A 15,663-nucleotide genomic window follows, 5' to 3' on the forward strand; every position below is an offset into this window, starting at 1 on the left:
TAAAGCCCCTGTGTGACGTGGCACGACACGTGTCGCATAACGCCCACAAAGGGGCTTTATGACTACGGATGGCCTAAGACCATGTGTAGTGGTGATACACTATAATGCCCCCACCATGGGGCGTTTTGCGCCATGTGGCGTCCTAGTCAGCAAGGGGGCATTATAGAAAAAGAGGTGTAGTGGGGATAATGCCCAAATAATGCCCCTTCTAATTATTAAAAAAAAAAAAAAAAAAAAAAGAAAAAGCAACATTAATCCTATTGGCTAGTCAAACTAACACCCTGCCACCATTGGTCCATTTCCCTGCCAACATTAAGCATCCGGCGTTTTCATGAACACGCCAAGGGTGCCTTTTTCAAATTTTTTTTTATTATAACGCCCCATGTAATGGAGGGGTGGGCGTTTTCGGGCGTTATTTTTGAAATTTTTTTAAAAAAAACGCCCCACTACACATGGTCTAATAAACGAGCCATTATTTATATAATTTAAATTTATTTTATCTAATATTTATTGTGTTATATATAAAACTTTTAATTATATAAATATATATATAATATTAAAATATATAAATTATTAATAAATAATAAATTAGCGGATCTCGAGCTAGAAAAGGCTACTCACAAGTTGAGCTACTCACAAGCCGAGCTCGAGCTTAAACAAAGCTATAAGCGAGCTGAGCTCTTGCAAGTTAAACGAGCCAGCTCGGCTCGTTTACACCCCACATTTGCTTGTCCCAATTGTTGAAAATCAGAATTTGTTATAAATTTTAATTAACATGTTATATATATTCTTAGCTTTTATGAATCTCTCCACTGGAATTTGTTGATTGTTTCATATATATTAAGTCTGAGATTTTTCTAGTTGTGCCCGCCTAGCCACTAATTAAGAGAGCCTTATGGTAACCCCCGATTGAAAAAAGTTTTGGTTCCGCCACTACTAACTGTTCTATATAATTTTCATCCTTTACATTTGCCAGGGTGATCCGCTTCAGGTCAAAGTCAACAAGTTGTCATCTACCAAGGCACAACTTCCTTATGACTATTATTACTAGCAATACTGTCGACCGGTACACATTCAAAACACCATAGAAAATATAGGTGAGCTGCTACGGGGCGATCGCATTGAGAACTCAGTGTACATGGTGAGAACCTTTTAATTTTTTTTGGTTCCATCTAGTTCCTGCAACCAACCTTAATTTAACTAATTTTACTTTTAATTTGCTGATGTAGCTGTGATTGATGCCATGCCAGTCACCACAAAACATGCTTATGTTAAAGAAAGTTTATAGAAAATCTTGAGCAAAATGCCGTTTTGGTCCCTGAGGTTTGACCAGTTTTGCGACTTTCGTCCAAAGGTTTGTTTTTTAGCATATGGATCCAAAAGGTTTGAAATCTTGCCATTTTCATCCGGCTCGTTAACTCCATCCATTTTTTATTTTCTCATTGAAGTCAGGGGTATTTCCGTCTTTTTTGTTAACTTAAAAGGGCAATTCGGTCTTTTTCGCTTTATGTACAAGCATTTAGCATAATGTACAAGTACTCAAAAGACCGAATTGCCCTTTAAGTTAATAAAAAGACGAAAATACCCCTGACTTAACGGAGAAAGATAGATGGAGTTAACGAGCTGGATGAAAATGGCAAGATTTCAAACCTTTTGGATCCTAATGCGAAAAAACAAACATTTGGACGAAAGTTGCAAAGCTGACCAAACCTCAAGGATGAAAATGTCATTTTGGTCCCTGAGGTTTGACCAGTTTTGCGGCTTTCGTCCAAAGGTTTGTTTTTTAGCATCTGGATCCCAAAGGTTTAAAATCTTGCCATTTTCATTCGGCTCATTAACCCTATCCATTTTTTATTTTTTCTCTATTAAGTCAAGGGTATTTCCGTCTTTTGTGTTAACTTAAAGGGCAATTCGGTCTTTTTCGCTTCATGTACAAGCATTTAGCATAATGTACAAGTATTCAAAAGACCGAATTGCCCTTTAAGTTAACAAAAAAAGACGAAAATACTCCTGACTTAATGGAGAAAAATAGATGGAGTTAACGAGCTGGATGAAAATGACAAGATTTCAAACCTTTTGGATCCAAACGCGAAAAAACAAACATTTGGATGAAAGTTGCAAAACTGACCAAACCTCAAGGACGAAAATGGCATTTTACTCAAAAAACTAGTTTAAAAATTTGATCTCTTGTTGAAAGTTATATTTAGAAGTAATTATTCAGATGTCATGGAATATACATATATACTAACATGGAAATTGCTGATGTGAGTTGGTTGCTATTTTGTGCCTAGTCATAAAGTTGGTTGCTAAATTCAAAAAAGTATCAAGTTTGGTAATATTTTGTGCGCCATCTTATTATATGTTAATTGTTATGATTACGTTCTTAATCGTAATTTCAGTTTCACATGCAAGAGGAGCTACCATGCCAAGTTGTTTGTCGAATAGTGCTTGACGCTAAATCTCCAAAAAGTTTCAAAGATATGATTGATGATGAGTATCGGGTTAATATGTATGGTTTGTCACTAGTTTACGATATATGTGTCAGTTACGATAAATATGTCAATTTAGGTTATGTTACATCTCTAAGATGGAGGAAATTAGAAGGTAAGTTAAGATGGAAACATGTCAAATGGGTTGAACAGTTCAAACGGGTCGAATGCCACCCAAGTTGTATTTTATATCCAAGTCCATAACGGGTCAAGTGGGTTAACATTAAAAACTGATATAAGGGAATGGGTCAGGCGGGTAGAATGTCACCCAAATAGTAGTCTAATGCGAACCCCGTTGTGAACGGGTTATAACATGTTAAGCGAGTAAATCGAAAAGTTTCCATGGCTGGAAAGTGGTCAAACGGGTTGGAATGTTACGCAAAGTGTTTTTCAATGCATAAAACCTGCTAAATTGTATTATCAAAGGAAACAAATATTTATTGAAATAATGTTTGTATACTATTCGACTCGCTAACTATTAATAAATGTTTAATCTTTACTTTTTACAAATGACTTATTTTATACTTGAATCTCTAGCATTATTTTATTTTTTTATTATTTATTTTTTGGGATCTTTGTAACATGATGCAGGATTTTAGATAACTTACCAGTTGCCGTTCTTAGGCGAAGACTTTATGGTAGTCAATCAACCGTTTATCAACATGGTTTTCGTGTTGGGTTCAAAGGACGCTATGCGGGGGTGAGTTCCATATCAAAAAAAAAAAAAAAAAAAAAAAAAAAAACTTTACTCGTTTTATCCAAAACTGCTAGAAATTTATTTGTTTATTTATATCCTCAGAGCAAAGATGAACTCTACTTTCTCAATAATCACCTGAGCTTCAGAGTCATATATCACAAGAATCCCGACAACAATTCTGCTCGAATTGTTGGGTTTGAAGTTACTCCACACAGGTTTATTCTCTCATCCCTGCTTTTCATGGAGGAAAACTAAGATATAGTGACCCGGGTCGATTTGGGTTATGTTTTATCTAATGGGTCAAATATGTAAGATCCAAAAATATACCTAAACAAGAAAAGCGTTGAAAGTCGCCTAAAGTGTATTAGTAATGCATAGAATCTCCTAGGTTTTTGTACTTGTTGATAAAAAAGAATTTAGGAAAAAAAATCTATGGAAAATGACCATTTTACCCCTGAGCTAACTGAGTTTTTTAACCTGGGTTAGTTTTTTGAGCTGAAATGGCACGTTTCGAGAATGTCAGGGAGGAAAATGGTACAATTTTGAAATTTGGCCTGAAATGGCATAAGTGGACAAACTACAAGGACGTAAATGGCAGTTAATTTCCATAATATAAATTAGCAACATATTGCTGTATTGTGTTGTTGTACCCAAGCATAGGGGGGTTTTTCAAAAAAAATTTGTGATTTTTCACTTTTAACCTAAAAGTTTTCATCTTGTATATTTCAACACTTTTAATTTGTTTACTTTTAACCCAAAACTTTTCATCTTTTATAATTTAACCCAAAACTTTTTTATTTACAACTTTGGTCCCCCCATACTTTTTATCTTTCACAAGTTTTTTGTTTTACATTTCATTCTAAATTTTGCGAGTTAATACGTCGGAACGTGCGTGTGTGGTTCAACGTTTTTCGTCTATTTTTTCACATTTGACAGGTATGTCGCAACGTGTCTATTTTCCCCCTTTGGCAACTTCGCCGCAACGGGCGGATCCTACATTGACTTAGTTATTCTTTTCTACGTTATTTTGCGAGTTAACACGACGCAACGTGCGTTTGTGGTTCAACGTTTTTACGTCTATTTTTTCCATTTAACAAGTTCGTCGGAACGCGTGTGTCCTAAATCGACATAGTTATTTTTTTATGTTATATGTTTCAGTCTTATTTCTTCGCATTAACACGTCACAACTTCAGTGTTGGTGGTCACTACCAGCGGTGTGACATTGATGTTATTTGGTATAGTTTTAGGCCCCCGCCGCAACGCGGGGGTGCTTAATTTAAGTTTTTTAAAAAAGGTTTGTCTAAACTTCAATGCTAACATGTCCAACAGCATCAAGCATGAGTTCACAGAGTGGGGCTCTCAAATAACTACATGTAACAACGATACAAAAAATATAATTCGAGGAAGTACTATACCACAAATAGTTGATACACATACGGATGTTGTATATACATATGATGTGACTTTCAAGGTACATTCTTGAGGAATCCTAGCCTTATATATATGACAATTTCAACTTGTTTATTTATGAATTATGAATGGTCGATCCGGGTTGGGTTTTATCTCAATCGGCCAATGAAATGCATAGCTAACAAAAATTGGTTTGGATTGGTTGAACGGGTCAAATGGGCAAAACAAATTGTACAAGGGTTCATTTGGATCAACTCAAATTACACAACGGGTCATTCTTGACCATTGTTTGACTACAACACCTAGTGGTTATAAACAATATAGCTTAGCGGGTGAACCTATTTTAATATTTTTTTCCCAAGGCGAAGAGTCCATTTTGGTCGGGCCCATTTAAATTAAACCAAACAGATACTTTTTAAAAGAGAAATTGGATTTTAATAATCTCACCTAGAGGTGGTTGGCCAAATAGACACGATCCCGTTTTGACCTATCACCAAACCCAACCCGAGCCATCCGTTTTGCGCGGCTTAATAAGCAGTTTACCATGAGCATGTTTTGACCCATAGTAAGAAATGACCCATTTCAACAGAACTTTGTTTCATATATTTAATGTTTCAGGAAAGCGACATAGAATGGGCTTCGCGTTGGGACGCCTACCTACTTATGAACGATGATCAACTCCACTGGTTTTCCATCAAAAACTCTTTAATTGTTGTCCTCTTTCTTTCCGGGATGTTAGCCATGATCATAATGAGAACACTTCACAAAGACATCTCAAACTTTAACCAGTTAGACCCCCAAGATGAGTCAGAAGAAGAAACGGGCTGGAAAGTCGTCCATGGAGACGTTTTTCGGCCCCCCGTTAATTCCAGGCTACTTAGTGTTTATGTCGGGGCGGGTGTCCAAATCTTTGGGATGACACTCACCACCCTCATATTTGCTTTATTGGGCTTCTTATCACCCTCCAACCGTGGCGGTCTTATGACCGCCATGGTCCTGTCATGGTTTTTCATGGGCTTAATCGCGGGCTTTTCCTCAGCCCGCCTTTACAAAGCATTAAAGGGTACCGAGTGGAAGGAAAACACATATAAAACGTCGTTTATGTTTCCTGGTATATCATTTGCAATTTTCTTTGTCCTCGATGCCTTAATGTGGAGACAAGGTTCTTCTGGAGCCGTACCCTTCGGCACCATGTTTGTTCTTGTTTGCTTATGGCTCGGGATTTCTGTACCGTTGGTCTTTGTTGGCAGTTACTTGGGGTTCAAAAAGCCCGTTATCGAAGATCCTGTTAAAACAAATAAAATCCCAAGACAGGTTCCTAAACAACCTTGGTACTTGAAGCCCATTTTCTTAATGCTCGTTGGCGGGATTCTTCCTTTTTGGGTAATTTTTATCGAGTTTTTCTTCGTTTTAACGTCCATTTGGCTCAACCAATTCTACTACATAGTCGGGTATTTATTCATCGCTTTTGTGATGTTAATAATAACATGTATGGAAATAACAATCATCTTGTGTTACTTCCATTTGCGCGGTGAGGATTATAACTGGTGGTGGCGGGCTTATTTGACAGCGGGTTCATCGGCTTTATATCTCTTTTTATACTCGGTTTTCTACTTTTTCATCAAGTTGGACATTACAAAATTCGTTTCGTGTCTTTTGTATTTCGGGTACATGTTAATTGCTTCGTACGCTTTCTTTGTGTTGACGGGTACCATCGGGTTTTATGCTTGTTTATGGTTTGTGTGGGAAATTTATTCATCTTTGAAGATCGATTGATGTAAGAGTAAATTACAAAATTCGTCCTTTATGTATGTCACTTATTACAAAGTGTGTCCTTTATCTTCAAAAAGTACAAAAAACGTACCCGATGTTTGCAAATCCTTACATGTTACGTCCTTTAGCCCTAACATAGTTAGTTTTTATGGTTAAATATGACCAAATGGACCTCACATGAGGATGTTTTGGTCATTTTACCCAAAATACTAAAATAAATAATCATAGAAAACAATAAATAAAATACACTTCTCTCTAATCTCTCTCTCTCTATCCCTCCCTCCCTCTCTTTCTCGTCTCTCTCTTATGAGGTCTCCACTATCGCCACACCCAACAAACCAACCTCCTGCACAAATCACCATCTCCATTCCCAACACCAAAACAATATTCACACCAAATCACAACTTCATCTGCAATATTCAATCTTTATGACATATCAGGTGGCAAAGGCTTATGTAACAGAGAAGAAGGTAAGTTCATTAGACCAAATCACAACCAGATCTGGCTCAGATCTTGGATGGAGGTTAGTTCAGATCTTGTAACAGAGAAGAATGTGAGTTCAGATCTTTTTGGTTGGGGAGATACGGCGGTAGACGTTGGCCAAATCTAGGGTTCTCGTGAGGGGTTTTCAGATTTGGGATGTGGTGTTGACTGGTGATGGTTGCAATGGTTGCAGTGGTGGTTGGGGTCTGCAGATGGATTAAATGATTAAATCAATTGGGCCATAACAAATTCATATTGGCAATTTTATACAGTGGCTAAAAGTTTAAACTCTTCATATCATTCATCTTTACTAAATAGGGTAATATTCCAAATTTTTGACAGTGGGATATATTTAATTGTGGTAGACATGATAATGGGTTTGATAGTGGCCATGGCGACAAAAATTGTAGCAATGAGCTGTTTAAAAAGTTGATTAAATGGGGAATATGTGGGCAACAGGAAAGCTCGATTGCTCAACAGGATTGAGCAAACCAGAGTGATGGGTCTTTCTGATTTAGAAAGAAGTGAGAAAGGTGGTGGTGGTGGTTGGTAGGGCGGTGGTGGTTGATGTGTGGCGATAGGGAACTCGTAAGAGAGAGAAAGAGACAGAGAGAAATGTGTATACATATAATATTGATAAAGGGTAAAATGACCAAAACACCCTCATGTGTGGTTCATTTGGTCATATTTAACCATAAAAACTAACTGTGTTAGGGCTAAAGGACGTAACATGTAATGATCTGCAAACATCGAGTACGTTTTTTGTACTTTTAAAAAAAAAGGACACACTTTGTAATAAGTGACATACATAAAGGACGAGTTTTGTAATTTACTCTTGATGTAAACAAGGAAAACCAAGGAGATGGATACAAGTGAAGGGAGCAATGTTGATGTTTTAGTGTCACTTTTGACTTGTATGATGTCTATTTGTTTTTGTTTATGTATATAATAACTCTTTGTTGTCATAGGGGGATTAATTAAACAATGGATTCGTGTAAATATTTGTATCTATTGTTTTAAATAAGATACATAATACGGGATAAATTAACTATGTTGTGAATTGGTGTAAATGGGTTCCTGCTAAATATCTTATTTATAACATCACTCTCGAACCGCTAAAGCAAGAGAGGTAGTTCTCAAAATATATAGAAGCCATGGAAACTTAATTAATTCTTTCTTTAAAGCCATGGAAACTTAATTAATTCTTTTATTTACAATTCATAAATAGATATATTTATGTATGTATATGAAATGAGGGAATGTTAATTTGAGAAGAAAATTTAATTGAGAAGAAAAAGAACAAAAAATACAATTGTAAAATATTAAATACTTTTTCACTTATCTTATTTATTATCATCTTTGACTAATTAATTAGTCATAAAAACTATCATATTTCACACTAATGTTTTTTGACTACACACATCAAAAGTTACCCTACACCTTTCGAAAATTACCCTACACAACCTATAATTTATCATATACACATTGTAATTTATCCTACACTCTAAATTATTATTTTTTTTTTTGAAAAAATATATATTTTGAAGATAAGTTACAAATTTTAATATAGTTAGCTATTAAAGAGGAATACTACTAATTAATTATCTTTGTAGGTTTACCATATTACCCTTATAGTAACATTAAATACTTATATTAAATGAAATAAAATGAAACATTCTTATTGGTTGAATTTTTTTTTCTTACAAAAAAGTTTCTTCTTATTTGAACTCTTCACTATGAAATGAATAGATGTAACTGTAATGAAGAAGATTCTCGAACATTTTATTGATTAAATAAATGTATGATTACAAGGAAAAGATAAATCATAGTTGTAATAAGCTGGAAGTTACTGTCCGTTCTCTTCATTAATGTTTGCTTGGGCTTCGATCGCATTGATATTAAAAGCACACCCACGAGCTAGATTTGCATTAACGGGCATAGGGCATTGATTTCGAAAATCGTTTGGATCACCACATTCTAAGCATGTACCAAAAGGATGAAAAGTGCGAGCAGGCATAGCAGGAGCAACACGTTTAGCAGGAACAATAGGTTGGGTAGGTGCAACACAACATGGAATTTAAGATCTCCAGCCGAATTCATGTGTACCAGAAGCTAGCTTTTGTTGGTTTTACACAAACCCCATCGGGGATATAGTGATGGTACACAAAAACTCGGTTGAGGTTCTTAGATTTTGTTAAAAAAGAGGACGCATTGTAACTTGTAAGAGTAAAAAGATGGTATAGGTTAGGTCTTATTGAATGTTAAGATACACTATTATTTAGCTGGAAATTTGGTATGTGCTTTGAAAGTTACGTATTGACTTACATTTTCGTATGCGTGTTTATAAGTTCTTTGCAAGTATAATGTATGTTCATATTAGGTCAAAGAGGTTGAATAATCTTAATGTTTGTCTATTCACTTTTTAACTTGTGTGAGCGTAACGTTTCTTAACGACATGTCTTATTTTTGAGTCAGGTCTCACAGTTTTGGGAGACGCACCATAACGCGAACGGATCTAAATACTAGTTGGAAATAAAAAGGCAAATAACTTTAACCAACAAAACCCACCTTAATATAGAACCCAGTTGATACATATATATATATTTTTAAGTTTGAACTTATGTACAGGGGCGGACCTATGTAGACATAAGAGTAACGGCCGCTACCACTTGGTGCTCCGGCAGTAGTGTAAAATTAGTGTAAATTTTGGAAAAATTTGACGTTTTTTTCGATTTTGTTACCGCTTATTTATAAAATGTTACCGCTTGGAGCGAATCCTAGATCCGCCACTGCTTACGTACATATGAGATATACAACCCGGCCCAAAGTACAAAGTTTAATCCAATTCCATGGTTCCTAAAATCAAAATTTGCCAATTTGGTGACATCAAAATACATCCACAAATTATATAATTCTTGATTCCATGCTAATAGTATTCCACCGGAGTACCGGGACAACCATCGTCCTCCGCCACTTCGCGGTGGCGATACGGTGGCGGTACAAACGGCGGCTTTTCACATCTCAAGAGCGCCCAATTGACCCCATGGAAAAACAGGTGGTGCTTGATCGCCGATGCACCCATTGTAGACCCCATTCGCCCATCCGGGTCCTTAACCAACAATTGAGATATTAGGTCTCGAGCCGCAACTGGAACCGCGGGCTCTTTAGGGAACTCGAGAGCCCGAGCCACAATATTAGCTAGTGTTAGCTCATTATCTATCCCCTTAAAAGGTGTCACACCATAAAATAGTTCAAACATAAATATTCCTAGTGTCCACCAATCAACCGCGCTACCATGTCCCTCACCCGATACAATTTCGGGTGCTAAATACTCGTGGGTCCCAACAAACGACATTGATCGGACGTCCACCGGCTCCGCCACGAACTCGGGCCCACCATGGTTCGCGGGCTTCTTCTTCCGCTTCCGCTTAAGGTGGAAGCACGAGACAGACGGGACAATGCAATGGGGAAGAATGCATGAAGACGAGGCGAATTTGGGTGGGTCAACGGGTCGATGATCGGTTGATAGTGTCGGGTTTTGGTCGTCGCGATTAGGGAAAACTTGAGCCGGAGTACACGTAGAGAGGTCGCATTTCAACGAAAGATCGAAGTCGGTTAACATAATGTGACCATCCGATCGGACCAAAACGTTTTCGGGCTTGAGATCTCGGTACACGATTCCCAACATATGGAGATACTCCAGAGCTACAACCACCTCGGATGCATAGAACCTGAAAACATGTGAAAATATGATAAGTGTTGCTAATAATAGAAAAACAAGATAATGTTTGGTTACCAAATGCTAAAGAAATATGTGTACTTTTGGTAGGGGACCAAAGTAATGGTAGTTAGTAGAATTTAGTGACTGTTTTTGTCTTTTGTAAGGACAAGTTTTCTTCTTTGGGGGTTTTCTTTTCATCATTACTTAAAATAACTAATTATTGCATGCATAATTTTGACAATTATTCCTCCACTTGCCCTACCTAATATCATCTCATTACTTCCTACCAACAAAATTTAGTTAAATAAGTTTCAAAAGTAATTACATGTAAATCATTTCAATTAGTAAAAGGTGATAAAGAATCATCCTACTTTAGAAATGAGAAAATCACAAAGCTTATCTTAATAAACTTATAATATATATAACATATATTTTTACAAACATGAAAGAATTCAAACTATGGGTGCTAAAAGGGTAGTGTTTAAGGGTTACCAAGTCGATTTAGAAAAATTTTTACGAGTCAAAGAATGTTGTTAAGACACAAACACGTACATCACTCATGACCTCATGTATTCCCGAGTTAACACGATAACGACTGGTTTAACACATTTTTTCTTTTGAATATTATTGTTGCATAATTATAAAGTCGAAGCTTAAAACAACAATGTCAGTAAAAGTGTTGTCTTTAAACTACAAACCTACCATATATTTATTTAAACTTTTAAATGTGTGACATCAGTGGTGGATCTTGACCTAAAACTCAGCATGGGTCGATGTTTTTTGGAGATAAAATCAGCCTGGGCCGAACCAATACACATTTAAAAAAATTCCCGAAAACCTGAAATTTAACACTACTGGGCGAATAAACCGCACAGGCCGAGGCCCGGTCCGGCCTCCTCTAAGCTCCTCCCCTGTGTGACATAACATACTTTTTATATAAACTTATATAAATAAACAACGACAACCCATGAACATGCTAGCTATTAACTCGAACCGACCTATTTAGCTAATATGTTCACAACTTCAATCCGAAATCATTTAAGCTAAGCACATACTCACAAATTTTCATGTTAAATACTTAAATCTACACGTAGTAAATTTCCACAAATAATATGTTAAATCTACACATAGTAAATTTTATATTAGATTCGTATCATGTTACATATTAACACTAATACTTCTAGTGGTTTCCTCCTAAAACGGGCCACAGTGAGAATTAAATGCCTATGATATCTATTTTTAGTGATGTTCTATCAATGCGTGGATTGAGGGCCATGATGTACCTGGTACATCACCAAGCCCAAAATAGAGGGTCTGCTGGTTTTGTACCCGGGTCTCTCGTATACCACTAAAGTCGATGCGAAAACCCAATCACCTGGTCTACAAGCACTTAAAAAAAAGAGCTTAGCTGTCACCGGTGACTGACTTCCGGATCTTGTGGATGATCCACAAACAATGACACACGTGGCATGAATTGAGGCTCACGCTGCTTTGACTTGTGATGGATTTCACATGGGCTCGACCGTATAGCATCATGTCCCATGGGCCCTAGAAGGCCCACTAAGTCCCTATTATTAGTTTCCAGGATCTATAATTCTTATGCCCAAAACAATATAAAAATTAAAATTAAAATATATATTAATGAATAACAAGTATAAAACTTTTCATAAGGTTTTATAATTTCCAAAAAATTATACAACCCGAACAGCGGGCAACAGACCATAGCAATATCGCTACGTGGCTCAAATCGTGGCGGTCTTACCCTAACGAGACGGAGATGACACAAGGAGGGGTCGAGGTAGCGGTTAGTATGTTTAAAATTGAAAAACAAGAACGAATAAATTTTAAAGAGTAGATTTAATGGGTGTAGGAGTTTACTAAAAAAAATTGTTTCTTTTATATTAAGAATATTTTTTAAAAACAATTGTTAGAAGATTTCAAATTTTACTTTAGGTTACTGTACAAATGCATTAAAAACTTGTACTTTTTTTTTCAGTCTGCAACCTACATCTACATCTGACAAAACCAAACGGTAAATGTTAAAAGGAAAAAAACAAAAGGGTAATTGCCGGTGATAACATGTATTTTAGTATTTGGTTTTCTGTTTTAAGCAAATCATGCAAATTATCATAAACAGAATAAATAATAACTTTGAACTAATCCACAACAAAATATTTTTAGTTATTTTAATATGATACATTAGATTTTCTTAACCACTTTATTTTTCTCTTTCAGTGCTATTATTATATATATTATATTATTATATTATATATATTGATTTCGAGATATAATGAATAGTAACTTTATTTTTATAATAATATATAGGTTTTTATTATTTTATTATTTAACATATTATAATAGTTTACTATTATATTTACTTTTAATAACATATTTTCCTTTTTTTAAACATATATTAATTTATCGATTAATTTGATACTTCTTTAATAAGTTACGTTTATAACTTTTTTCTAAACACTTAAGTACGTAGTTGTGTTTGATTTCTTTCCTTGACATTACGTTAAAAGTTTTGTTAAAACGAGATTATACTCAAAATAAAGTATTTATTTGATTTCATAAATCGGTACGATGATAAACTAAATCGTTCTAATGGTTTGACTTTCTAAACAACATGCTTTATTTTCAAATCAGGTTTGTTTTACATAATCATTTGCTCGGTTTTGTCGCAACGCGCGATATAAAAAACTAGTATTTATTGATCTTCAATTAACGCACCCAGTTTATTACATTTATGAAAAAATAATCAAACGGTTTATTACCAGAAGACCTACATTTTTAACTTTTGGACTAGGAGGGTACAATAAAATTTCAATTTTCATAATTAGGGTGATCAAAACTTAAAGGGTCCTACTAATGCTACGCCACCTCTCAAACTCAAATGGTCAATTGACGTAAAACCGAAATGACTGTTTAATGAAAAACCAAGGTTATAAAAATCGTTAGCGCTAGTCAACCGGTGAGGTACTGACTAGCGATTAATCGTATTGAGATTAATTTTCAATTTTATATGTATATATGCACATTTTTTATGTATTTTATTAAGTAGACATGTGTTAACACCTTATTCGACCTATATTTTCAAGTAGATAAGAATAATTGGCGGAATTTACAGGTTTCGGTCAAAAATCTTGCCTAAACTTGGCTGGAATCGCTAGACTACCACTAATTTTTGGCCAACTAAAACTGGATTTGACCACTGTTGACCGTCTACTGATTAATTAACAGATTAAATAAAAATTACCTGGTAAACCTAAGACTAGCGAGTAGCGATTAATGAACGACTAATCAGAAACTAAACTATCACTTGGAAAAATACATGTCAAAGTAAGAATGTGGGCCCCACCAAGCACATGCTATGAACACACAATGTGATATGATGAGGATCAATTCATTACCGTACCAATCAACAACAATATAGGAACAACACATGCACATAATTAAAAAAAAGTACTAACGTGCGCACCTTACGGCAGATTCCGTGAAGCGTTTACACGGCTGACGTTGCCGGAGAATGTGAAGATCCCCACCGGGGCAAAACTCCGTCAACAAACACGACCAGTTCGTCGACTCCAACGACGCATAAAGCGTCGGTAAAAACGGATGATCCAATGTTTCTAAAATCTTCTTTTCTGCCTTTGCTCTTCCTTCTTTGTTCCGGCTAGCAATTTCTTTCTTATCCATAATTTTGGCGGCAAATAAGGCTGCACCGGCGGTGGTGGTGGTAGTGGCAGCGGAGGATTTGAGTGTGGCGAGGTAGACGGAGCCAATGTCGCCGGAGCCAAGGCGGTGGAGGAAACGGAGGTCGGAGAAGGAGAGTTGGGGTTTGGTGGTGGTGGTGGTGGTCCAGTTGGTTTCGGATGAGGAGCTGGTGCTGCGGTTGATGTCGGTGGTGGTGGTGGTTGTGGTGGTGGTGGAGGAGGAGTTGAAGCTGAGGCTTTGAAGGTCGTCGGAGAGATCGTCTAGCCATGGTGGTTCCATGGTGGAGGACGTTGGATGTAGTGAAGGAGATGGAATGAGCATTAATTTATAGAAATGACATGTTATTTTATCAAGGGGAAAAATTTTAAATCTAAAACATTTTTATTAGAGGTTTCTAATGGCACACCCCTCTGTCTATCCGTACATTTTCCAATTCAATACGCATCGTATAGGCCCATACGATGCGTATTGAAATAAAGTAAAAGACATTGGAGACTGACATGTGCAGGTTATGACTGGCGGCGGGCTTGATACGCATCGTATAGGCTTATACGATGCGTATCAAGGCACTGAATTTTTTAAGTTTATTTTTTGGTGTGTTGTGTCGAATGCGAACCCGAGAAACAAAAGGGATTTCGAGCAGTTGGTCGATGACATGATAGATAAAGATCTTTATACGATCATATCCATTTTCAAGTATTAGACTAGATAGTCCAAGATAAAATATATTAAAACCATTCAAGCACACAATCTACAATGTGTTATGGTGAGATTTTTCAAGTTTGCACAGTGGGAGAAAAGACCAGCACCCCTGTCAGTATTGTCATAATGCAATGATACATAACTGAGATTTAAGCGGCGTGTTCCAATCAACGTTTATCGACATTGTTATAGGTGATGAAGAAACCCTAAAACGGAACATAATCCCAAATTGTCTAAAGAAGCGCTTTTAATCACATCTTCCATGGAGTCACAGATCTGACAATAGGGCCCACGGATCTTCAAGCCCACCAGTCTACAATGTGTTATGGTGAGATTCTTCAAGTTTGCACAGTGGGAGAAAAGACCAGCACCCTTGTCGTTCCGTATTTTCTCCTTTTTCTATCCATCCATATATTTCGTCCAACATATGACACATGATAAAAGCGATTCTCTAGACAATCTGGGATTATGTTCCGTTTTATTACAGTCGTGAGGTGATCAAACCTTTCTAAAAGTAGAAAAAAAAAACATTAACAACTAACAAAGATTGAAGAACAAAAGAAGAAAGTGTTCATCTTTGATACCTAGCATGTCATCTGAAACAATTAACAGGACATTGTTAACAGGTGCAACTTTATGGCACGCTTACCTTAATCACATTTTCCATGGAG

The 15,663-nt window shown here is 36.3% G+C and overlaps 2 protein-coding genes across 2 annotated transcripts; one reads left to right on the forward strand and one right to left on the reverse strand.

Annotated features, from left to right (window-relative positions):
- The first annotated feature begins 2,249 nt into the window (after positions 1-2,249).
- LOC110934270 (transmembrane 9 superfamily member 7) lies at positions 2,250-6,537 on the forward strand. The gene is made up of 6 exons (XM_035982864.1): positions 2,250-2,264; positions 2,400-2,509; positions 3,081-3,189; positions 3,289-3,401; positions 4,516-4,657; positions 5,215-6,537. Exons 1-6 carry the CDS (start codon positions 2,250-2,252, stop codon positions 6,370-6,372), a joined length of 1,647 nt encoding a protein of 548 aa, XP_035838757.1. The 3' UTR covers positions 6,373-6,537.
- Positions 6,538-9,663: 3,126 nt separating this feature from the next.
- On the reverse strand, positions 9,664-14,615 carry LOC110935481 (serine/threonine-protein kinase D6PK). The gene is made up of 2 exons (XM_022177866.2): positions 14,055-14,615; positions 9,664-10,583 (listed from the first exon to the last, which is right to left on the reverse strand). Exons 1-2 carry the CDS (start codon positions 14,609-14,611, stop codon positions 9,779-9,781), a joined length of 1,362 nt encoding a protein of 453 aa, XP_022033558.1. The 5' UTR covers positions 14,612-14,615; the 3' UTR covers positions 9,664-9,778.
- Between the last annotated feature and the right edge of the window lie 1,048 nt (positions 14,616-15,663).

The sequence above is a fragment of the Helianthus annuus genome, chromosome 2 (assembly GCF_002127325.2).
Source record: "Helianthus annuus cultivar XRQ/B chromosome 2, HanXRQr2.0-SUNRISE, whole genome shotgun sequence".
NCBI lineage: Eukaryota > Viridiplantae > Streptophyta > Magnoliopsida > Asterales > Asteraceae > Helianthus > Helianthus annuus.